General features: G+C 42.0%; 1 protein-coding gene across 1 annotated transcript; it reads right to left on the reverse strand.

Moving 5' to 3' along the window:
• Positions 1 to 463: 463 nt before the first annotated feature.
• On the reverse strand, positions 464 to 11,281 carry TMEM18 (transmembrane protein 18). The gene is made up of 5 exons (XM_075598265.1): positions 11,122 to 11,281; positions 10,736 to 10,856; positions 8,437 to 8,491; positions 3,463 to 3,556; positions 464 to 880 (listed from the first exon to the last, which is right to left on the reverse strand). Exons 1-5 carry the CDS (start codon positions 11,161 to 11,163, stop codon positions 782 to 784), a joined length of 411 nt encoding a protein of 136 aa, XP_075454380.1. The 5' UTR covers positions 11,164 to 11,281; the 3' UTR covers positions 464 to 781.
• Between the last annotated feature and the right edge of the window lie 12,701 nt (positions 11,282 to 23,982).

Raw genomic sequence — 23,982 nt, forward strand, 5'->3', positions numbered from 1 at the left:
CCTAAATCAGAGGGAAGGAAATACGTCAAAACTAAAGACAGACATGTACATTTCATGGCGAAGAGAAGAATGTAGGGAGAAAATTAGGCACAAGCCGACGTTTAGCTATAGCAAGCTGTTCTTTGCTGCCTTTAAAGCAAACAAAAAAGGGCAAATATTATGTTGGGAACTTTTTGCAGTATTCAGAGACAGGCCCACGTAGCTGGTCAAACACATTTTTGTGTTGGTAATTGGTTTTCTTAGAAAGATTCAAGCAGCTGTAAATACAAATGGTACTTCTTTGTATCCTGTGAAAAATTAATGTTTTATTTAACTTGGTAACTTAACGAGTAGCACATACTTATGACTTATAACATTAAAAACAAAGAATTGATGAACCCGTCACATCACCAAAATAGACCACATAAGGATTGTAAAAAACATTCACATGTGGTTACAATGGAAACATTAAACATTGTAAAAATATGTTTAAAAATTACTTATCCGATTTTTTTTATTTTTGAAAGGCACCAATAGCCTACATTTAACCAATAAAACATGCTACTGCAATTAGTTCACTTTGTCCTATGTGTGAATAATACAAGCACAAAATGTGATGCACAAGATTGTCAGCTGTATTCCGCTGATAAATGGTCACGAAAGTCTCCTAACACACTGATTTGCAGATTAACTTTACGTAACAGCAGCTTCTCTGCTATGGCATGCAAAGAAACATCAATTTCCATTCAGAAATTCTTGTTTTTGTCAAAAGTCGATCCCAGAGATCCAGTAGTATGTCCATCTATTCATTTTTCTGTCTCTTTTCCCTGGAATCTTTTTTTTTCATCTGTAGTGTTTTGAGTTCGGTCATTACCAAAAATGTTTTATATACCCAATGAACCTAAAATAAAGGATACAAAAAAAAAAAACACATTACTAAGCTCATTGTATAACGTAAGAGATACTATAACTGACCAAAACATGTGTTGTATAAAGATGTAGAATATGCTAGAGTTCTATTGACACTTCATATTAATATTAATGTGTAACTTACATCATGTCACAATAAATTTAAGATTGAAGAAGGGTGTTTCCGTAGCTTAACCCCATTAATATTTCAGCTCCGGGGACCCCCTGCTTCCAGGGGAACTTACCACGTAGTGGGTGCCAGTAGGTCACTCCAAGGTTCATGTTATGGCTGCTTTACAAAACTCCCAGGCCATACGACCCAATAGGAAGCTGTAACATCACCCAGTGCATCAGCCCATGTGACAAGGGAGCTCTAAATTGCAGAGATACCGGCACCCTCTTCGAAAGTACGTATTTCCAGAAGCAGGGGCTCCCTGGAGCTGAAATAAATGGGGTTCGGCTCCAGAGACCCCCTGCTTCAAAGCTGGACTAAAAAAAAAAAAATGAGAAACGAAACGGCATGGATTGCTCCTTAAAAGAAATATCCATAATGATTGTAACTTTAAACAACCATTGCTAAAGATGTCTGAGATGTATTATGTTGCACGCCATCATATGGCGCATTTAAAATTATGGCTGCAAAATGAATTTGCATGAATGGATGCACCTTTAAAAACAGAAATTTACGGACTCTCCTCAAAGTATTTTACTAATGCAAAAGGGATTAACCATTGCATTCCGGATCTGGAATATAGCAATTATGTCCCTTCTTTTATGTAGCCAATATGCAAAAAAAAAAACAAACAAAGGGGAGTTCCATTCATACTGCAATATTGCACGTTACGGTAAAAAAATTAAATAAAAAATAAGTAATTTAGTAGCAAATTGAGAGGAATCGAACGTCAAGATTAACATCATGATAGAAAGGAGAAGTAATGTGAAACACAGCTGATGAATATTACTAGAAAATGCGAACGGTCAACATTACAACTATGGAAGAATAATATTTTCACATTATTTCTATGCATAGCTATAACCAGGCTTTTGTTTTCCATAGCTATAAAAAGAGTCATGCTTTGTGATTCATCGTGTTACGGGTTAAGTGAAAATGTGTCTGTAACAATATCTTTCTTTCAAACTTTCTTTAAATGCTGAAACTGTAATTTCTTTGCAAAGCTGGGCCTCTCATCTTATCTACTAACTCCCCTTTACAGAGTCAGATGTACCAGCTGTCGGCCTTGAGAAGGAACGCGTTAACTTAGCACCTGAAAATTGTGTGTGTATGTATGTATATGTATATATATATATATATCTGTGTGTGTGTAGTGTGTGTAGTGTGTGTAGTGTGTGTGTGTAGTGTGATAGATATATCTATCTATACCACAATTATTAAGGTTAAAAACCCTCCAAAGTAAAGCATATAGCAAAGACGTGTTAAAACAGTATGCATTGGCTTGAGGATTTGCTTGTGTAATACGAGCTTGAGAAAAAAGGTGGCGCTGTGTGCTCATTTGCATGTAATTTCCCAGAATCCCTTGCTGCAGTGGAAAAGCTGTGTGCTGGGCGATAATGGGGAAAGACAGGGTTGCAGACCTGTCTAAGACATGCAAATGAGCATACAGTAATATATATATATATATATATATATATATATATATATATATATATAGCAACTGTAAATATTACTGTATGTGTAGTGTGTGTGTATGTGTAGTGTGTGTGTGTGTGTGTGTGTGTGTAGTGTGTGTGTGTGTGTGTAGTGTGAGTGTGTGTGTAGTGTGTATAGTGTGTGTGTAGTGTGTGTGTAGGTGTGTGTAGGTGTGTGTAGTGTGTGTGTAGTGTGTGTGTGTAGTGTGTGTGTAGTGTGTGTGTGTGTGTGTAGTGTGTGTGTGTGGTGTGTGTGTGTGTAGTGTGTGTGCAGTGTGTGTGTGTACACAAGCACATATATATATACTGTATGTACACACACACACGTAACAAAAATACCAGATAAAGAAAATTAAGATGTCCAATTAAGTCATATGAGCTGACATTGTGATATTAAATAAACCTGTCCCTTTTCCTGATATAAGATAGCTTGCTTAAAACCTATAGAGCAGTGCCTTTGTGTAAGGACAGACAGCAGGTCTTGAGTTAATGTTAATGTACTCTTGTAAGCGGCCGCTGCAATAAAGTTTCTCAACAGATTGCCTGTCTAAATAATAAGTGTGGACTGAGTTTTTTCCACGACACAACCAACATTTTTAATATGAGAGCAAGAATCCCAAGTCCCCAAAAATGTGTAGAGAAGTGTATAATTTTTTTTCTGTGATTAAATGTATTATTGTTAAATGTACAGTACAGTATATCTTTTTGCATATCCACGAGTGCCCTTTTGCTCTTTGGAGAGTTTCTACCCTTCAGTGTTTTATTTGATATTTTTTCATAATTAATATTGCTGTCGTATATACAGTATTTACAATAGCTATGCTTTATTGGATCAATCATGAGCATACAGTATATAATAAACATCAGACATTTTTACTGCAGTTAAAAGCAAACCTCAGGATGCATATGAAGAATGAAAATACTTACCACAATGATTATGGCGTTACACAACAGCGGTGCTGAAAATACTAATGAAATGAACATCCCAGTTGAATCAAAGTATTGTTGTCTTGAAAACGCTCTGAAAAAGAAGATATGCAAATATAGATTTACTTAATAAATAAGATCGATCATTTTTATTGTATTTTTAACAGCGGAACGGTTAAAGCAGCAGTTCAAGCAATATCCTACGTGTTTTTTTTTTTTTATATATAAAATAAATCAGTTCTGTACTACGAGAAAATACTTGTAGCATTAAAAAAAAAAAAAAGTTAAGACATTTTTAATGTTTCTAATGTAGTATGCATTCCCAAAGTGACAGCCACCTTCCCCTTCTGATAGAGAGAGGGCGGCGCTCAAGAGCCAGAGCCCATCAGTGCACCAATTGAATCTAGTAACCACCCAGTCAATCATATTCCAAGAACTACATAGCCCACAATGCTGTGCAAGAACTGAATTAAATAACGCTGAGCAAGCAATCGATTACAGGAGAACGGATCGATCTGCAGCTCAGCTAATCACTTGTCAGTGTGCAGATTGTATTGATGCACATATTGAATAGGAAAAAAAAATATATAGATGTAGCCAGGTCCCCCAGGTTCACCCTTATCTCCGCTACAATGGGAGAATAAGGGAAGGTTGCAGAGTGTGCAGGGAGCGCTCCGGTGCACCGGAGGCTCCGCGGAAGCCCGAGTGTTCAGGGCGCCATTTTGGGTACTTGCGCATGCGCAGTGAGCCCGCGAAGCATGGGCCAAATCAGAGGGGCCGTAGCTCAGGGGAGTACGAGTCCCAGGAGCCTCAGCGAGACCAGGTGACGCCAGGGAGCCTATAGGGCGACAGGATTTGCGGTAGGAAGAGTTAGGAGGTTGCGCAGGGGAGCACGTTAGGCAGAGAAGACCGGGAAGGGGAAGGAGCTCTTCGTGTAGATAGGCAAGTAGCCTCTACACTAGGCCTCATATCCCAGGTCCAGTTATACCCTGAGTCACAGTCAGTTGGAGTTAATGCAGGGACAGGCCCTAGTACAGGAACCTGTCACATGAGAGAGAGAGAGACGTGTTAAGACCCAGAGACTGTCGCGGCCTCATCACCAAGGTTTGGGATCAGACCTCTTCAAGCACAGCAGCAGCCAACCGGGTGGGATCGCCCTGGAAGGTACACCAGACGCATCCTCATCGTCGGATCCTTTGCAAAGTCTGTTGCAGGTCCGAGCGCTCGGCAGGTAACATCCATAAGTGCACCAACTATAAATCAGTACATAAGTGGCTGCGCAGTCACAGACACAGACACCTTACTTTGGGGTAAGGGTTGTGGTGTGGGGGAATTGGACACGGTGTGGGCACACGGTGAAGGGTCGCGTCCTGCGAGACGCGTTAGCTATTGTGTCTCCTAGAAGAGAGACACTTAATGTATGACATGCATGGTTATGGTTACCGGAAGTAAAGTCACTGTTTCTTTTATATGCTGTATACGTAGTATTATATTATAGTCCTGTGAGGAACCACTCCCGCTGTGCTGGGAGCCATCACAGATGGATGGCGCTGCACTTGGTAAGAGATTATCTGTACACGTACCTATCGCCCCAGGCTCTCCGTGGTGGAGGCTTAGGCCCTGCGAGCCAACAGGTTAGACAGCATTGGTAGCATACTGTATTCAAAAGGAAACAGGGCTAAATATATATATATATTCTTTTAAACGGCAGCTTGAACTGCAGCTTTAATGATCTCAAAGTCTAAAAGCAGCAGTCTGTGCTGCTCATGGTTTTTCTTCCTTTTTTAACATCTGTAAATCAGGGACCCTGATTTAAAAAAAAAAAAAACAATAATGAATTCCCCTTTTACCGGGATTCAGGGAGTCTCCAGAGGTCGGACGACCACTGATTAGTTCTGAAGGGCCCCTCGACTCAAGACAAAATTAATATTGGGTATTGAAAAGATAAACATGCATATCCCCAATTCAGTCAAATGAGCTTGTATTTAGTACCATTTACAATTGCAAATTATGAATTTCTAGGTTTGTTCGACATTCTGCCACCTTCAATGCACTGCATTTATTGGTTGCATGAAAAGCTGGCATGATATGAAATTCATGGTCATGAATGTGACAGTGAGGGGGTACCCAGGCCAATAATAAAAGGTATTATGCCTGGTTGGGTGCCACTGAGCCCTATTGGGGAATTGTGAAGTGCCAGCTTTGCAACCCAATGATGGCAGAAACACTGTAATTGTAATAAAATGTATGTGTGGTTCAGAACATCTCCCACCAAGGTATAAGGTAGCGAGAGTAATATAATTTCTAAGTTAAAAGTGTAGCAGTGTTTTCATCTGAACGCATAAAGGAAAAATGTTTTTAAAGTCTTGGCAGCATTGAAAGCGGCTTTTTGCTAACTTTGGCTAGGAAGCTCCTAGAGCGCTGAGATTTGCTGTGAGCGCCGGTCGGGTAAAACCATGAAAAGTCATATAGCACAATTTTTATACATTTATATAAAAATTGATGAATGAAAGTGCCCCTATTTTAATTGTTCCCACATATTAGGCACATATTGATTTTCATTTGAAACGCCAGAGACAGAGGAAACACTTAGTTTATAATCACTGTCGTTTAGAAATGCATGGCAGGAAATTCCTGAGAATGAGCGGAGCATCTCCAGCCCCGGACTTCTAAGACACCCCGCTGGCGTGCTGCCGGGATGTCTGAAAAAGTCCGGAGTTGAAAGGCTCCAACCTACTAAGGTGTGAAGTGGGGAGGGGTAGCCCAAGTACCCCCACCTTAGTGTAAAGTTCCGGGCAGATCGGCAAATGGCCGCCCAGCCCGAGTGTCGCCAGGTAATGAGGTTGAGCCTCCTATGCTAAACGGCAAAGGTGCGAGGTTCTCACATGCCCTTAGCAGAATGAGAAGCCACCTCTGCCAGGCTTGTAATGTATTGGCAACTCCGGGATAGGTGGGGAAAATTATTCCCACGGAGGGATATAGGCGTTTTAACCCTATAAGAATCCATGCAGCCCATCGGTTCTTCAGTTCCATCTACAGTTCTAAAAATTCTACAAGATTTCGTAACAAGCTTACGGATTTCGTAAGAATTAAAGTTCCAAGTACAAATACCATAGTGGCAGAACTAACCAAGCAGTCTCCCGTGACAATGAATCAGTACAGAAAATGTTTCCAAAACATGCCTCATTCACATCATTATTGCATGTCATAGTGAATTGCCAATGAGTACACAAAGTCCAATGTATACTAAAATGTTCTATGCCATAGGATATCTTCCGATGCCGGAAGACACCTTTCAGTTCATTGTAATAAATGGGCAGCAGGATGTTTTTGGCGCCGAAGGGTGTCTCACAGCATTTGGAACAAAACAATTTTGGTTAAAATTACAATATAAATGGGCGAAAAATAATCTCTAGTTAGGAGTGTGAAAAATAAAACATTAGGTTGTCTAAAAGTTTTTATTATACTGCACATAAGAAAGTTTCTATGACTCATGAAAAACCCTGTAAGGTCCAAAAGCTTTATACTGTAAACTATAAGCAAATAAAAATATGATTCCCCCCTCTCCCGCTTACATGAAGTAAATGCTTGTTTAGAACCAAAAATGTCTTCAGATTAACTGGATTGCAAAAGGGATTTACAAGTGAAATAAAAATTCAACTTTATTTCTCCTTTAAAAATGTAATCATATTACTGAACCTCAAAACATTTGTACAATGCAGAAAAACACACTAACAGTAATCAGAGAACAAAACATACCAGCTCAAACTTACAAACTTTTGATTGTATCTGTAGGTATATCTGAAACATGATGCACATACCTTTCCATGTGTTTCAGAATAGATTTACTTTTCTTGTTTAGTGGTGCAACATATTTGATTAGATTTCTGTGCATTTCTATGATTTAGTTCAGCCTTTCAATAACAAATAATAAAATAGTATATTATTTTTTTCTTATGAGAAATGAAATGTTGGGGCTGTGCATCGAGCTTAAATAAATAAAAACATTTTAACTTATCCCACATAGATGAATCAAGATAGTTTCTCAAATTCTGCTCTACGTACATACAGTAAGTGAGTGATATCTGATTACATACAATGGTACTTGTACTGTAATTTTTTTCTCCAGTAGGGCTTGAGGTGGCATAAACGCTGCAGGCTCCATGGAACATTTGCAAAGGAAGAACATTATCAGTTGCACATAAAATAATACATTACATTATTATTGCTTCTTTGGAACAGCAATTAAAAAAACCAAGAATGTTTCACAAAATAGTTTGCAATAACAATTAAAGTTGGCCAATGGAAATGTACAGTACAGTAGGGCCCCGCTTTACGGCGTTCCGCTCATACGGCATTTCCCAATGTATACCCATAAGCATTAGGTTCGGCACTTGTTCGTTTTTCCGGCGATTTCCAGCATGATGCGCTTAGCAGCTGAGTATCCGGCTGTCACAAAGCAACAGTTTTAGCGCATGCGCAACTCCTTGTCAGATGCCATTTGTCAGCGGAACAGTCGGTTTACAGCTCTGCATCTGTTTTCAAAGGTATAATACAGTACAGTAGGGCCCCGCTTTACGGCGATTTCCACTTTCCGGCGGAGGCCTGGAACGGAACCCGCCGTATGAGCGGGGCCCTACCAGTTTAAGTTCTTTCAAATCTAAGGCTATCTCACATTTTAATCTGGTCTGTAACTCTTTTATACGCCCATAATATATTTTCTTTAACTGTGCATGCAATGTCTTGTAGATAATGTATACCCTGTTCATTTATGTAACTGTACTTGTAACCATGTATTATTTGTTTTACTCTGTGCCCAGGACATACTTGAAAATGAGAGGTAACTCTCAATGTATTACTTCCTGGTAAAATATTTTATAAATAAATAAAAAGTATCTACAAACCATCATGAGAATTCACAAAAATGCATATTGTTTTAACCGCAAATTCTGCAACACAAAATATTTAGATTACCTCCAGTGCAAAGCAGCTGCTTCATTGATGTATTCAGCACAGCTTACTAATGCAACTTCACAAAGAAGGGGGGAAAAAAAAGAAAACATGTGTTAATGTATGAAGGGCAAAGCTTGTGGGGGAAAAAAAATCCCTAACGGTGCATTCAAAAACCTCTACAGGGATAATATTCTTCTGTTACAATTTAGTACAGGTCAGAACCTTAGAAATTAAAGGAACGGTTTAAGAGAGGATTTGGGACGTTTATCATTCTCATATTGTAAGAGAAACGCCTATGCTAGTGAATCAATCTACGTTTAATCTGAAAAAGAGCCCAAAAGAACAGGGGTAGGGGGGAGGGAGTAAGGAGTTCAACCAGAGGGCCCACTTGAGCAGAAAACTCAGCCCTAATCCAACCCCTAACGGTCAAAGGAGAATGATGGAACACTGGTCAGTGATCTTGCACAATTGTTCTTCAAATCACATAGCATAACTGAATGTACGAGTGTACACACGGTACCGGGCCCCTGCAAGGTTCCTATATGTTACTCCTGGTGTGCTTCTGCCGTGATGATTGGCAAGGGAGGAAAAAAAAAAAAAAGACGGCGCAGCACTGCGGAGGGAAATTGTAAGGAATGGAGGCAAACGATATAAAAAAAAATATTTAATATGCACAAAGTGGAGACATGAAGGTTAAAAAGTTCTGACGGGTTTCACACTGTACCTGGCGCTTTTTCCACTCCTTGATAAAGCGCCAGGTACGGCGTGAAACGTGCCAGAGGACTTTTTAACTTCCACGTGTCTGCTTTGTGTATATTAAATATAATAAAATTGTATCATTTGCCGCCAGCCCTTACAATTTTTCACCGCAGTGCTCTGCCATCTTTTTTTCTCCCTTGTTAATGCATATATTACGGCTACAGTAACAGACTTCAAATTTTATTAGGACAAGCAGCTTATTTTAAAGCAGCAATTAATCCAACTCAATATATTTTTGCACAGAATTCAAACCTAGGGGTCCTCCGGAGCTGAACCCCGCTATTTTTAGCTCACATGCAGATTTTCAAACCTGCTCTTCCCTCAAACAGAATGTTTAAACTTCAAAATTCCCAATAAAGTTGTATATTTGAGAACTGTCAGTAACGGTGGAAAGGCAAAATATTCTGAAAATTTATGATGTACAGCAAACAAAAATGTCACTCGTTTTACATTTGCATGTCTCAGATAGGTCAGCAGCCCTGTCTTTCCCCATTATTACTTAGTAAACAATGCTTTCACTGCAACCAGGGATTCTGTTAAATGACATGTAAATAAGCACATATGGCAAACTTTTGCATCCTATGCTCAAATCACCAGAAAGCCTGTCTTTCATTATATATCAATAATGAGATTAGACATAAATTACAAAGTAGACAGGATTATCCATTGACATTTAAAGTTGTGGTGCCACCTATTTCCACAATTTTTCTAAATGAAATGGCAGCTGACAGACCAGCAACCAGATCTTAGGCCATGAAACAAAAGCTAACAGTGTACGATATCCACTTTGTGGGTGCATCCTATTGGTAGGACAGACAAAAGCCTCGCTTATATTGTCAGTGACGGCACGCTGTTGTCGCTGAAATAATCAAATTGAGTTGACTTCCAGCGATCGCGACCAAGCAGTCGCTTCGCTCCTACTATAAGCAAACGCCACGGATTCAATACGTGTTTTGATGCAACGTCGCACCACCAGCACTATAAGCGCTGCCTTAAGGACAATTACTTTTACAATGTGACCACCAAGAGGGAATTAAGATAATTTACCCGAGACCCCAAACAAGTCTATAAGGGTTAACACTGGCTTTGAAAGTCACTGTCCTCTGTCACACTTTATTTATTCATTTTAAATTAAAAAAAAATACATTATAAGTAGATAAAATGCTACAGGAGTGGCCAACCTGTGGCCCTTCAGGGCTTTGTGCTATCACAACTCCACTTTTTTTTAGGATTGTTAAATTTCTTTTTTTTTTTTTTAACAATGCATAACCTGACAGCACTACACACACCAACACAGTCAGGTTAAGCTCTCGGTCAGTGCATACTGTACAGGTGATTTTTTTTCTCTCATTGTGGCCTCTTGACAGTCAATTCTGGCTCCATCTCCCAGTCAGGTTAACCACCCCATAAATAGTACAAAGGCAAATAAATTACTGCATGATTGGTTGTTTCACCACTATGTAGTAACATTACAGTACATAGTCATGTGCCACCCACATTTTCCTAAGTTATTACACATCCAAAGCAAGGAAATAAAACAGAATGTATTTATCTTACTTACCCATTAATAGAAAGTGGCCAATCTGAAGTTTGTAAAATTTAAAGGAAATGCAGGTGACTATGAAGCACAACACATGTAATATTATGAGCCCAACCAGCCATGGTTCTGTCCAGTCGATTGGCTAAAAAGAGAGAGAAGATACAACATAATGCAGCAATAAAACCTGCATGCCCTTATCGCTTAATCACACAAAACATGCCCCATTTGTTTACACACCGTGTACTACCACCAGTGTGTTGCTCGGCTTCCCTCTCTCATACACATCACGCCGGCTTGCATGAGATCTCCCCCCCCAGACATGAGCTCACTTAACCCGGCCACACGCACCAGCCTGGCACAGAGCGCTGCAGCCACACATCACACCCCGATCACCCCCCTTCACTCACTGCCCGCTCCAGCAGGGCCCACACACCCTGCTCCTGTTCCATCGGGTACACACAACACGGAAGCCGTAGTTAGGGGAGTGGCCGGTGCAAAGACGTGTCCAGGTAACGGGGCGGGGAGTCCGGGGAAAGAGGGCGGAGAGTCCTGGGAATGGGGCGGGGAATGATGGCGGAGGGTCTGCAAACAACCCTCCTCGCTGGAGACTCCTCCCCGTGCACAGCTCAACATTACGTGCTACTTCCTATAAGCGCCCAGCCTGACCCAGGGATGCTGGCTGGAAGCAGTCAGTGTGGTGGCATTATGATTGCTTACGGGTATATATGTACAGTATGCATGAAATAGTGGAGGAAAAGAACTTGCTCGACAGATAGACAATTTATATATAAAATGATAATCTGATGGATTGCCTGTTGACCACAGATCAGTAGTAAATGGAGTGCTTCCAAAAAATTAGGGGAGCTTGTCTCGTAGCCATAAAAATAAAAAGAACATTACATAGTGCAAAAATGTTATAAATAAACAATTTGTGCAGAAAGGGGCTCAAAAATGACTACTCACATTAAGGTAGTCAAATTCGGGCAGTCATCCAACTTAAGGGGTGGATGCACCCTGTGTATACAGCAGCCACCAGCCCCCAACCTCCAAGGAAAAAAGAAGAGACCATATAGTGCAGATGGTATTATATTAAAAACAGGGAATACAAAAATGAAGGCTTACACTTCATATCATCGAGGTAGGCAGTATAAAATTGTAGATAACGGGTGCTCAGCTGGTCGCGATCCTCTAGTTCCTCGCTCTCCTCTGCTCAACCGGAAACACTCGCTGGTGGCTGCTGTATACACAGGGTGCATCCACCCCTTAAGTTGGATGACTGCCCGAATTTGACTACCTTAAGGTGAGTAGTCATTTTTGAGCCCTTTTCTGCACAAATTATTTATAACATTGTTGCACTATGTAGTGTTCTTTTTATTTTTATGGCTACGAGACAAGCTCCCCTAATTTTTTGGAAGATCATCTGATGCAAGACGAGTGGAACAGTCTTTTTCAAGGGTTGTAGTTTGTTTCTAAGTCTTTTATTCACTATTTGGTTATTTTAACACTTTATTGTTATTTAAACACCATAATATTATCACTATTGTTTATTATTCACATATGTGTGGTTATATTGTGTACTTTACATTTAGGGTGTGTTAGAGCGCTATTGTTACTTTTTTCACTTAGTAAATGGAGTGCTACCTATTCAATAATACTATGTAACGGTGCCCCTCCCCCCATGTAACGGTGCCCCTCCCCCCCCAATCCCAGATAGTGGCCATTACAGGGTGTGTGGTGCATACCTGCTGGTAACGAGGCCTGAGTCGTCCGCGATGATTTTGGGACACAGGAACAGGCTTCTGGGGTCCAACCCCAGATAATACTTAGCAGTGCAGCACCTCCATCTGCCGTAGGCTCCAGGGATGTACAGAGATGATCTCCCACGGTAGAACTTGTAACTCTCCCCACCAGTATGATCACACACCAGCCTGGAAGTATATTGCAAACAAGAACGGTTTATTACTACAGTCTTTGCTGTAATACACAGCTAATCAGCAGTCTTCTGCCGGTTATAGTCTCTTTACTCTCGCAGCTATCACTGGAGATGGTCCCTGGACGTCAATAGAGGCCAAGGGCACCCGCAGCCGTCATAACTCTTCCCCACCTCCCTAGCGGAGGCAGAGATATAATCACACTCACTCCTCCCCGCAGGGAAGAGCACATGGGTAGACCCCAATCTCAGGCTCCCAGACGTGTGACCTTCCTTCCTCAGGGGGAAGGAACAACCTCCAAATTTAGTGCGGTCCTGCCCTTAAAGTACAGCCAGAAGGCGGGCACCCCATTGTTCCAGATACAACAGGATGTGCCACCCCCTGCTCAAGTGCAGTACCAAAGGTGAAGGGGAAAACCCCATCCAACTACTGGCAACCTGTAATTACCAGGGTTTACTGCCAGCCCATTGGGTAGAATAGTAGCCAGGGGGTACCCCGCTACACTCTCCCTTAAGTGGATTCCGAACGACCCCTCTTGGGTCCTAAATTTTCGGGTACCATCTCGGGTGAAACCAGAATAACAAAATAACATTTCACACGCACCCATTACTATGCAGGATATACATTTCAATGGGAAAAACAGCACGTCATGTATTCACTAACACATATAAAATGGCTGTAAATTTTAACGTATGTTCTTCCAACATGGAGAAACCCTCCTTCATTAATAGTGCTCAGGATCAGGCTTTCACACTAGCATGCCTAACTCGTCAGTGACTGTAATAGAGAACACCATTTTTAGATTTCTTTCCGAAATGTACTCTACTCTCTCCAAACACACTGACTGTCCAACCTTCCAAACTTGTACAAAATAGGCTATCCTCTCATGTATATTATGAAAGGTACTCCTGTTGTGTTCTAGTACGTAAGCTTTTACAGCCTCCACTAGCCATTGTTCCCTGTTAGCATAAATTTCTCTCATTATCGCTCAGGGACGTATGGATACTCAAACCCATGAGAGCTCCGATATTTCTGCAATATGTGCCGTTCAGCTCGGCTAATCTTAGTGAGCCGACGACCTTCAGCTCTACCTGGCAATACCCAGTACAAGGATTCTTGCATCGGGGGTACATAAGTGGCAGCAACATTACCTGTAGGCTTTATAAGAACCGCTAGAATGTGTACTTCTACTCTTCTCATTTCTTGTGCAGCTGCGTCAGGACTAAACACTCCTACCGCCCACCAATCACGCACTAGATCCTCGGTTTCGAGTAAGAACCTCGTGCGGTCCATAAAGGGTACATATCCCTGGAACCCAAACTGCCACCATGGATATGGACAAGCGGACTTTGTTACAGCCAACCCTGTATGTAAGGTAGTGTCAGTGGATGTGTAAATATCGGATGTTACAGACATTGCATAATGACTGAACCAACTATTTACACTGCAAATATCTACATCACTAAGCAATAACATTGCAATAACAGCAATAACATTGTCATCAGCAATAACATTGTCATCAGTCAGTATCTTATTCCCATAAGACCAGTCCTTCCAGTCTGCAGAGGGAACATGAGTCTTAGAGGCCCGCAGGCTCCTCTTTTTGGATTAATGTTCTCTCGCGGCTCTATTAGCTTCACTAGGCGGTAACCCACCCTCGGACAATTGGGCAGACAGGGTTCCCTGGTCGGCAGAGCGGGCAAGAGTCCTGAAGACCAGCTGTACTGGTTGAGGGCAAAGGGCCTTTGAATGTGTCCAAGTCCTGAACAATTACATCCCTACAACCCGACACTAAAGTAATACTTGGTATCGGCTGAGCAGCAATGGGTTTTGGCTTTGGTGTGGACTTGTGCAAATAGTCCCGGTACTGAGCCAAACACGCAGGGGTAGGCACATCCGAACACACCGGAGGTGAATCATCTTTTTGGTCACTTTCAGGCAAGCCCTGCGTTCACACCTAGAGCGAATGAATGCTAGTGGGGTAACAGAAAAGATGACAGCAGTACTCACCGGAGCTGGTATCGAGGGCTTTTCATCCATCCCAGCGATTGCTATTCACAAGATATCCTCTCCGGCACATGACACAGGATCCTCGCTCTTGTCCAGATCCTTCACCGGAAGAGCGTCAACATCCGGTCATTGTGTAGAGGTTGGATCTTTGTCAACATCCGCCACGGGTACATCGGCACCGGAAGATACCTCTATCGGTACAGGAGACGTGCTGACTAGGCCTTGGTTCACTTCCATGATCGGTAGGCTCATCCGCCACTCAGGTCTCACGGTCGCAGTCATCAGTATGGGACTCAGATCTCGTACGGAGTCGCTGGCACCATTCGGGTCGTCTCTAGTCTCGGCTGGCATAATCATCAGTGGCCAAAACACAACCGATCGGCGGCTACTGGTGCAGGAGGAGGGAAGGGATACATCCGGAGGGGATAGGCACCGGATCATTTCCGCGTCCACAGTGGCTATTGGCAAGGCCTCTCCAGGCTACTGTGAATCTGGAAACAGCGGTGCCTCCTCACCCCTTACCCGACATCTCGTAGGCTGGTTCCGGCTCATCGACCCTTTCTGGTTCCTCTGCGGGACCATCTCAACCAGAGCAGCAGCTATCGGGTTACTCAAATCCCCTTGGGCCTCAGGCAGGGCACACGGACCCTCCAAAGCCTCCATGGTTGAGGTAGCTTTCTCTTGTATGTCTTTATTTACATAGCTAAGGTGATAGGGGAGCCCCTGCTGCTGCCTCAATAAAGATGAACGGTGAACGGTGCTCTGGGTATACACTGAATAGGTAGAGAAGAACCCAGTGTAGCACTCAAGTTCACCCTCTGGTGATAAGTATATGATTTAAAACATAAACTTTATTCAATAAAACACATATATAAAATAATGGGTATTAAAACGACATACTAGAGGTCAATAAATCATGGTACTGACAGCCGTATAGGCTCAGGATCAAGGTAGTTTGTGTGTCCTATATGTGTCAAGTATCACACAGGAAACTGAACAGAGATCCTAGTATGGACCCCTGTTAAAGGTGAATATAGTAGGGTGTGCTCGCTTAAGTACTATAGCTACAGGTCACATACTGTACGGCAAAGTTTGCATAAACCATTAATGAAAGGTGGTGTGACTGGTAGTGACTGACGCACATATAAAACAAATGTAATGTGCATCAGTAGATCTAAGTATGTAGTCAGCTAAATCCTACTCAGTCTAATTGGTTGTGTGCTCGGTGCTGTATAGAGCTGACCTCAGGTAACCTCCTGAGGTCCACAGTATAGGTATGTAATGGCCTATAGTAACCTCAGTGGCAATGTCAGAGATAATGCTCTTTACACACTGTGATGTCAATAGTGGTAGTAGGCACCCTTATCAAGTAAACATAGCACATGGACGAACACTGCATATGAAGAGGAGGTGGCTGCGTAATAGAGAGAAGTAGCCTATGGTAGCTGTTAACAATATACTCTAGCTCATAACACAAGGAACTTCACTCAGTACTTCAATAGAGAGCACTATCCCTATCAATATTCGATAAAACTAGGCTCTGAGTGTCCATCGGGGCACTTGAAGCCTATATATCAGCGCGGGCAGGATACCGCATCAACTCGCGGTGTGAGACATGATCGCGGGAACAGTAACAATCCTGCGCATGCACGTGTGGGAACAGAGCCGACGCGCGCGTTTCGCGAGAGGCTTTCTCAAGATGAAATGTTGGATTTTGAAAGGCCCTTTAGGGGTCTGTTTAGGAGAAACAGCCACAGGTCTGGGGGAATAGTGAGATCAAATATTCTCTGGATCCAATTTCTGATCTTTTCCCATATCGGGAATATCCGCGGGCAGGACCACAGCATATGTAACAGGTCAGCTGTTCCTCCGCATTGTTTAGGGCACAATGGAGAGGACCCTGGTATGAACTTAGATAATTTGAGTGGGGTGAGGTACCATCTCATAAGAACTTTATATGCGTTCTCCTTCAGTGTGATGCACATCAAGCTTTTTGCGGCTCCTAAAAATATAGTATTCCATTCTTCGTCCTCCAAGGTCTCCCCAAGGTCTCTCTCCCATTGTACGGAATGATGGCATTTGTTGCCTGGAAGTTGCAGGCTCAATTACCTCTCCGTATATCGTAGATATGAGTCCCTTTGTGTCGGTTTCTGCCCGACAGAGCTTTTCGAAATTCGTCAATGGGGGGCATGGGGCGAATTTATTATAAAATGCTCTGATCTGAAGGTATTTGTAGAATTCAGCATGGGGGATATCTTTTTCTAATCTGAGATGGTCAAATGATTTAATTTTTACATCATAGCCCTCCAGATCTTTGAGTCTATTATATCCTTTGTATCTCCAGATTGAGTGATTGTGACCAATAAAACCCGGCGCAAAATTAGGATTATTCCAAATAGGTGACATCAGCGAACTTGCTGAAGTGAGTGAGTTTTTCAGTCTTGATACTTCCCAGACAGATAAAGAGTTAGCCATTAAGGTAAGTGGAAACAAAACGTCTTTCCTTGATGACTTAGGTAGCCAAATCAGATTATTAAGCTCTAATGGGGAGCAAGCAGCACTTTCTAGCTCCACCCATCTTTTTAATTTAGGGTTGGAATGCCATTGTATGATCTGGCTTAATTGAGCCGCTTTAAAATATGACAACAGGCAGGGTACCGCTAAGCCCCCTGCTAAGGTAGGTCTCTTCATATTTAATTTATTTACTCTCGGTTTTTTACCTCCCCAGATAAAGTTGGATATTTCAGACTGAAGTGAGAGTATATCCTTCAGTTTGAGTGGCACAGGTATTGTCTGGAAGAGGTATAGGATACGGGGAAGTAAATTCATCTTCACGCTGTGTATCCTTACTATCCAAGAAATCTTCTTTGAAGACCATCTGATTAGGTCTTGTTTTAGAGTCCGGATTAGTTTTGGATAATTTGCCTTATAGATGTGTTTTGCATCTTTGGTGATATGGATCCCCAAATATTTGATTGAATTCTTTTGCCAGTTAAAATTAAAATTCAATTTCAGTAGTTTCTCTATATGTCCAGGGAGATTGATATTCAGAGCCCCAGATTTGGATTGGTTTATCTTAAACCCAGAGACCTTAGAGAATTTGTCTAAAAGGTCAAACAGATTAGGTAATGATGTGAGGGGTTTTGAAATGATTAATAGGATATCATCTGCATACAGGGCTGCTTTGTGTGATTGGGAGTATGCGTTTAACCCTGAGATATCCGGATTTTCTCGAATACGTGCCACCAGGGGTTCAATACATAGGGCAAACAGGAGGGGGGATAAGGAGCACCCCTGTCTTGTGCCACTTTGGATAGGGAAAGGGTCCGAGGGGAAGCCCTGATGTATGACTCTGGCAGATGGGCCTGAGTACAGCGACATAATCGCTCCACTCACCCGATTTCCGAAGCCAAATGCCGCGAGCGTCTCCCGTAAGTATGGCCAGTCTATCCTATCAAAAGCTTTTTCCGCATCCAGACTTAATAACATGCTTTTTGTGTTATTTTTGTTTGCCAATTCCAACAGATCAATAAATAGTCGGGTGTTATCCGCTGCCTGCCTCCCCTTAACAAAACCAACTTGATCTGGATGTATTAGTCTGGGTAGATTTAGACTCAATCTATTGGCCAGTAATTTGGCATATATTTTTATATCGGTATTGATTAGAGAAATTGGTCTATAGCTTTTACAATTGAGCGGATCCTTGCCAGGTTTATGTATTAGTGATATAGACGCCCGTAGCATATCCTCGGGAATAGGGGCTCCTGCTAAGATAGCATTAAACATATGGAGCAACCGTGGGGCGAGTGATTCGGAGAACTTCTTGTAGTACAACCCCGAAGAGCCATCAGGACCTGGTGCTTTTAATGGTTTCAGTTCCTTGATGGCTTGTGACACTTCTTCCAATGTGAAGTCAGCGCCCATAGCTTCTCTGTCAAGCTCTGTCAATCTCTCCAGTTTTGAGCTGGCCAAGAAATCTCTCAGTGCTCTGCTCGTGTTATTATTGTGTGCCACTTTCTTTCCATCGTATAGGGAACCATAGAATGAACCGAATTCTTCTACTTTTTTTTAGGGTTGGCCGTGGGTATACCTGATTTTAAGCGTATAGCTTGGATATTAAACTTAGATTGCCTATCCTTTAGTGCTCGAGCTAGCATCATATCCGGCCTGTTAGCTTTTTCATAAAACTTCCTCTTTGACCAACATAAGGAATTATCTGCTCGGGAAGTCAATAACATATTTAATTCAATTTTTGTGTCTTTCAGTTCCCGTGCTGTGATTGGGTCTGGGTTGGTTTTATGGTTTGATAGCAGGGAATGTAATTTGGATTGGAGCGTCCGAATTTTGGAATCTCTGACTCGTTTTCTTTTGGCAGTAATACTGATTATTATGCCCCGTAAAGTTGCTTTATGAGCCTCCCAGAGGACCGTATGGGATTCCACAGAGCCTGTGTTTATCTCAAAAAATTGAGTTATTTCCTGATCTACTGTAGTACAAATTTCGGGTATTTTAAGAATAGATTCGTTGAGTTTCCAATTTGCGCCTGGTCGATTGGTCAGAATATTGTTGCACCTGAGCTCGATTAGTGCATGGTCAGACCATGAAATATCATGGATCATTGTATTAGTGACCTTCGGAACCAGGTGGCACGAAACGAAGAGATAATCGATTCTACTGTATGAGGTATGTGGGTGGGAATAGATGGTGTAGTCCCTAGACGTTGGATGGAGCTCCCTCCATATATCTACTAATTGAATATCTTTCAAGGCACTGCGTAGGGTGTCTTGAGCTCTTTTATTATCAAAGTCGCCTCCCCCTGACCTGTCCATGGAAGATTGCATCGTAATATTGAAATCTCCTCCTATTATGATATATCCTTTAACTACTGAATTTAACAAGCGGAAGAATCTGTCAAAAAAAGATGCCTCTTGTACACAGGGAGCATACAGGGAGGCCAATGTGATGGGCTGCTCGTGAATTGTTCATGTGAGGATGAGATAGCGACCTTCTGCGTCTTTTTTAAGTGTCTGGGCTACAAAGGGGATGGTATTATTAAATAAAATGGCCACTCCTCTTTTCTTGACATGCCGAAGCCGTGTAAAATTAAGTGAAGCCTTTATCTAGAAACCCAGGTGAGTTATTCTTACTGAAGTGCGTCTCCTGCAAGAACAACACCTCCGCTTTTTTCCTCTTATAATCTGTGAAAGCGAGCTTTCTTTTGATCGGGCTATTGAAGCCCTTTACATTATGTGAAATACATGTGAGAGCCATTTTTCATGTGTAAGAGAAAATATGTATAGTGAACAATGTACTTATTCTTGATGTTATTCCTGAAGTTTCTTTCAGCTATATTCATACCTGCTATGCCAGCTTGATACGGTGGACGGAAACCATGCATCCTAGGGAGGGAAGGGTGAGGGAAAGGACGGGGATAGGTAGACAATACATGGAAAGCAACGAGGGGACTGAAACAGGAAAGGGTGGGGAGGGAAAATAAAAGGTGAGAAAAAAAAAAATAATAAAAAAGAGAAACACAAAATACAAGAGCGTATCTCGGGAACCCCAGAGAGTAGCTCCTGTGCCCAGAGGGTGGGACGTCTGGCTCCAACTTAATGATGGGCCAGTCTCCTACAGTGGAGGTCGACCACCCTGGGTCTTGGGAACGGTCCTTCAGAACTGAGGACCGAAAAAGGGGACACATGCACGAAGGAGAGTAGCTCCCCCGGCATTATACTCATATTGTACAACTTGTAAAACTTGTAAAACTGGTATCACTTATATATAACTCATATATAACTTATATGTCTTGTCTAACTTATCAAACTAACTTATCAACCTTGTCAAACCCGTCAATGTTCCATACTTGTCCAACCTGTGAACTTTATTATTTGTCAAACCCGTCAGCTTTCAAATTTGTCTAGTCCGTCCACTGTCATATAGTATGTAATTTATATAACTTGTCACTTGGACAACCGTGACTGAATATATGCCTGTAATAACAATATGATAACTCTCAGTCCCCTTTACCATTGAGCTATGGCGAAACCAATATCAGAGATAGTAACTACCCTAGTAGTGCTACCTATAACCATGGTAAAGGGGTAATCTGGGGTCGAGTAATTTTGGGTATATTATATTCATACCCGTAAAACATATTATATGCCTATTGAATCCTTTGTATCTCTCTCCCTTGACCTTTCGGAGTGATCCAACTTATTATGGGGTAGGATATAATGTTTCTACTCGGTATAATGTATGAACATCCCCTAGAGCTGGAGCATCTTGTTGTCCTAGATTAACTAACCATTCTATCAACTATATAGCCCACTATACAGACCAACAATATATGTATATATATCTCTGTGTCATCTATACAACATAAATCTTATGGAGTCAATATGACTTATATATATAACTATATGACTAAAATATACATATACATATACAAATGGCAGATAACATGGATCACGGATACATATAGTCGCTACCGAAGATATGTAACCTATATGTACACATACATATACACATACATACATATATACATATATATATACACATACACATACATAAATACACCCGTACATACATATATACATACACACATACACATACGTACACACATATACATACATACATACATACACCCGTACATACACACATACATACACACATAACCATAGTCCTAAAAATATGTATAACCACCTATATAACATTTATAATAACATATATAGCATATACATCAGCAATATGCCCTTACTTGTATATACTGCATTATATATCTACAACTATTATACAACTATTATATATCATACTTATAATATGACATCTGTGTTTAATACCTGTAACCCATCCCAGGAATGTATATATTATAATTAATATATTATAATTAATTATATTATTAACCATATTAATTAATTATATTATAGTCATATCATTTTATGTTCATGCTATAACCATATATTGCTGAATATAGTAATATTTATTATAATGGTTTTTTTTTTGGGGGGGGGTTATTAAGTAGGAGGCATAGTTTGATAGGTGTTTGGAAAAAGGAGCGGGCAGGGGGAACTCTTTATTTGATGTGGCATCTTGTAAATAACTATGTATATAACTATGTGACCTAAGCAAAGCATTTTGGACTACTGTGGGTTTTGTGTTGAACTTCTAGATTGTCTAGGGCGGTCGGAAGGGGATTCCCCAGTTTCAGCACTTCTCCGACCCCCTCGCGACCATCCCGGACAACCCCCGACCTCCATCTTGGGTCCTGACGTGTTCATAGTCTACGTCATCCGGGGGCGTCCGAGATCCCGCGAGAAGAGAGCGCCCGGCGATGACGTCATCTCCCAAAGCGTGCGAAAACCATTCTGTTTCCTGCGCTAGACCAGGAAGGAGCCTGGCAAGATGGCTGCAGTGCTAAAGTTTGGTGCGTGTCAGCTCCAAGCGGGAAACGATTTCCTTCATCCAGGGGACATCCAGGTAAGACTGGTCTTTGTCGGGGGGTCATCATCGCGGCACTCCGGCTCCTCTAGTGTAGGACGGGGGTTTGAGAGTGCGGGATCTTATGTGGTAGTGCAAGCAGAGCTGGTTATTCTTTATCAGGTCCAGGTGTCGTCACAGCTGCGCCATCTTTGGTGGGTTTTCTGGTGCCAGAGGTGCCAGCACGACTCCAGCTGGGTGTTGGAATGCTGGAGCGGGACGGAGAAATATGGGGTGGATTATGGGATGCCCCGGTGAGTCCAAGTTTGGCTAAAAATCCCTCTCCTTCTTCAGGGCTCCGGAGAGTGTGTGCTACTCCGTTTTTAATGGATAGGAGGGCGCAGGGAAACAACCACCTATACCCCGTGTTGTTATCCCTGAGAACCTTGGTGATGTGTGTTAAGGCTTTCCGTTTGGCCAAGGTGGCCGGTGCCAGATCTTGAAATATTTGCATTTTAACTCCGTCGAAAGCTAGGGAGTTATCCTCTCTGGCAAGCCTGCAAACCTACTCTTTAGTACGAAAATGGTGAAAGCGAGCCACAATGTCTCTTGGGGGGTCAACTTTCTGAGGTTTGCCACGGAGGGCTCTATGGCACCTGTCCAGTTTGATTTCAGACTCTGGTTTATCAGGGAAAATATGTTCCAGCCAGCTATTTGTGAAATCCTCAGGGTCGAGGACACTTTCTGGGACACCCGTCAGCCTTATATTGCACCTTCTGTCACGATTCTCTGCGTCCTCCACTTTATCTTCCAGAAATTTGATTCTGTCATTCATTGTGGAGACTTGATCTTGTGTCTGTGCAATGGTGGCTGTAGTTTCATCAGCGTTTCTCTGCAGGGTGTCAGTTCTCTCCCTGAGTGCATCACCTCCTTCCTAAGAGCCCACAAGTCAGTCTTAAAGAATTTTTGCATCTAGGCGCAAAATTCTTTCAGGTCCTTGCGTCGGACCATCTTCTCGTCCCTAATGTACTGTTTCAAAGACGTTTTACTATTCGCCAGGGAACGTTTGACCAGGGGGAAGAAGAGGATGTCGGTACAGGACTGTCGCAGGCTGCTCCATAGCCTGCTCAAGGACTATTCCATCTTTGATGGTCCTGAGGAGGAGGACTAAACACCCCCCTCCCCACCCTCCCTACTCCCCCGCCCCAAAAGTTTTTCTGTGCAATAAAGTTAGAGATAATGTTTGTATGATATGTCATGTCTGTGATGCGGTGCATATGTATAAATGCACTGCACCGCCGTGTTCGTCACAGTTTTTTTTACTTTTGGGGAAACCATTAAAAAAAATGTATGCGAGTTGTGTGGGATATGCATTGCGCCGTTGTTTACGTCGCGGTTTTTTTTTTCGTTTGGAAAATGATTTATGTACTGTTATAATCTTGTAGTAAAGATTCGCTGCATAATAAAAGAATTTTCAAAACAAAATCTCCTCGTCCCTGTCGTCCTCCTGAGAGGGATCACTGTCGGGGTCCATGTTAGCAAGTTGAGCGGGAAGCTTCGGTTTCTCCGCTCGTATCTCCGCTTTCTTTCTAAAATATGTAGTGACAGGCTGACTTTTAGCTCGGGCCACTCTGCCTGCTGGCATCCTCGGGTGTTTATAGGTTTTTCTCTGTGGTTTATATAGCTAGATCGCGGGATCTGTTGCTGTAAATAGCTTTATTAATGCCGGTGGGAGCGGAGCTCAAAGATCAAGGCTCCATCTTCCTCACCGTCGCGCATGCATCCCAGTACGTCGTTTTAATACCCATTATTTTATATGTGTTGTATTTAATAAAGTTTATGTTTTAAATCATACACTTATCACCAGAGGGTGAACTTGAGTGCTACACTGGGTTCTTCTCTACTTTATTT

This window comes from Ascaphus truei, chromosome 4 (genome assembly GCF_040206685.1).
Source record: "Ascaphus truei isolate aAscTru1 chromosome 4, aAscTru1.hap1, whole genome shotgun sequence".
Classification (NCBI taxonomy): domain Eukaryota; kingdom Metazoa; phylum Chordata; class Amphibia; order Anura; family Ascaphidae; genus Ascaphus; species Ascaphus truei.

What these genes read in the sequence shown, in the direction of transcription:
- TMEM18 (XM_075598265.1), bottom strand. Translation starts at nt 11,163, where the DNA reads ATGGAACAGGAGCAGGGTGTGTGGGCCCTGCTGGAGCGGGCA. An exon ending in TGGCCACTTTCTATTAATGG is followed by an intron (nt 8,492 to 10,735) that starts GTAAGTAAGATA and finishes TTCTTTGTGAAG; the next exon opens with TTGCATTAGTAAGCTGTGCT. An exon ending in GTAACGCCATAATCATTGTG is followed by an intron (nt 881 to 3,462) that starts GTAAGTATTTTC and finishes CCTTTATTTTAG; the next exon opens with GTTCATTGGGTATATAAAAC.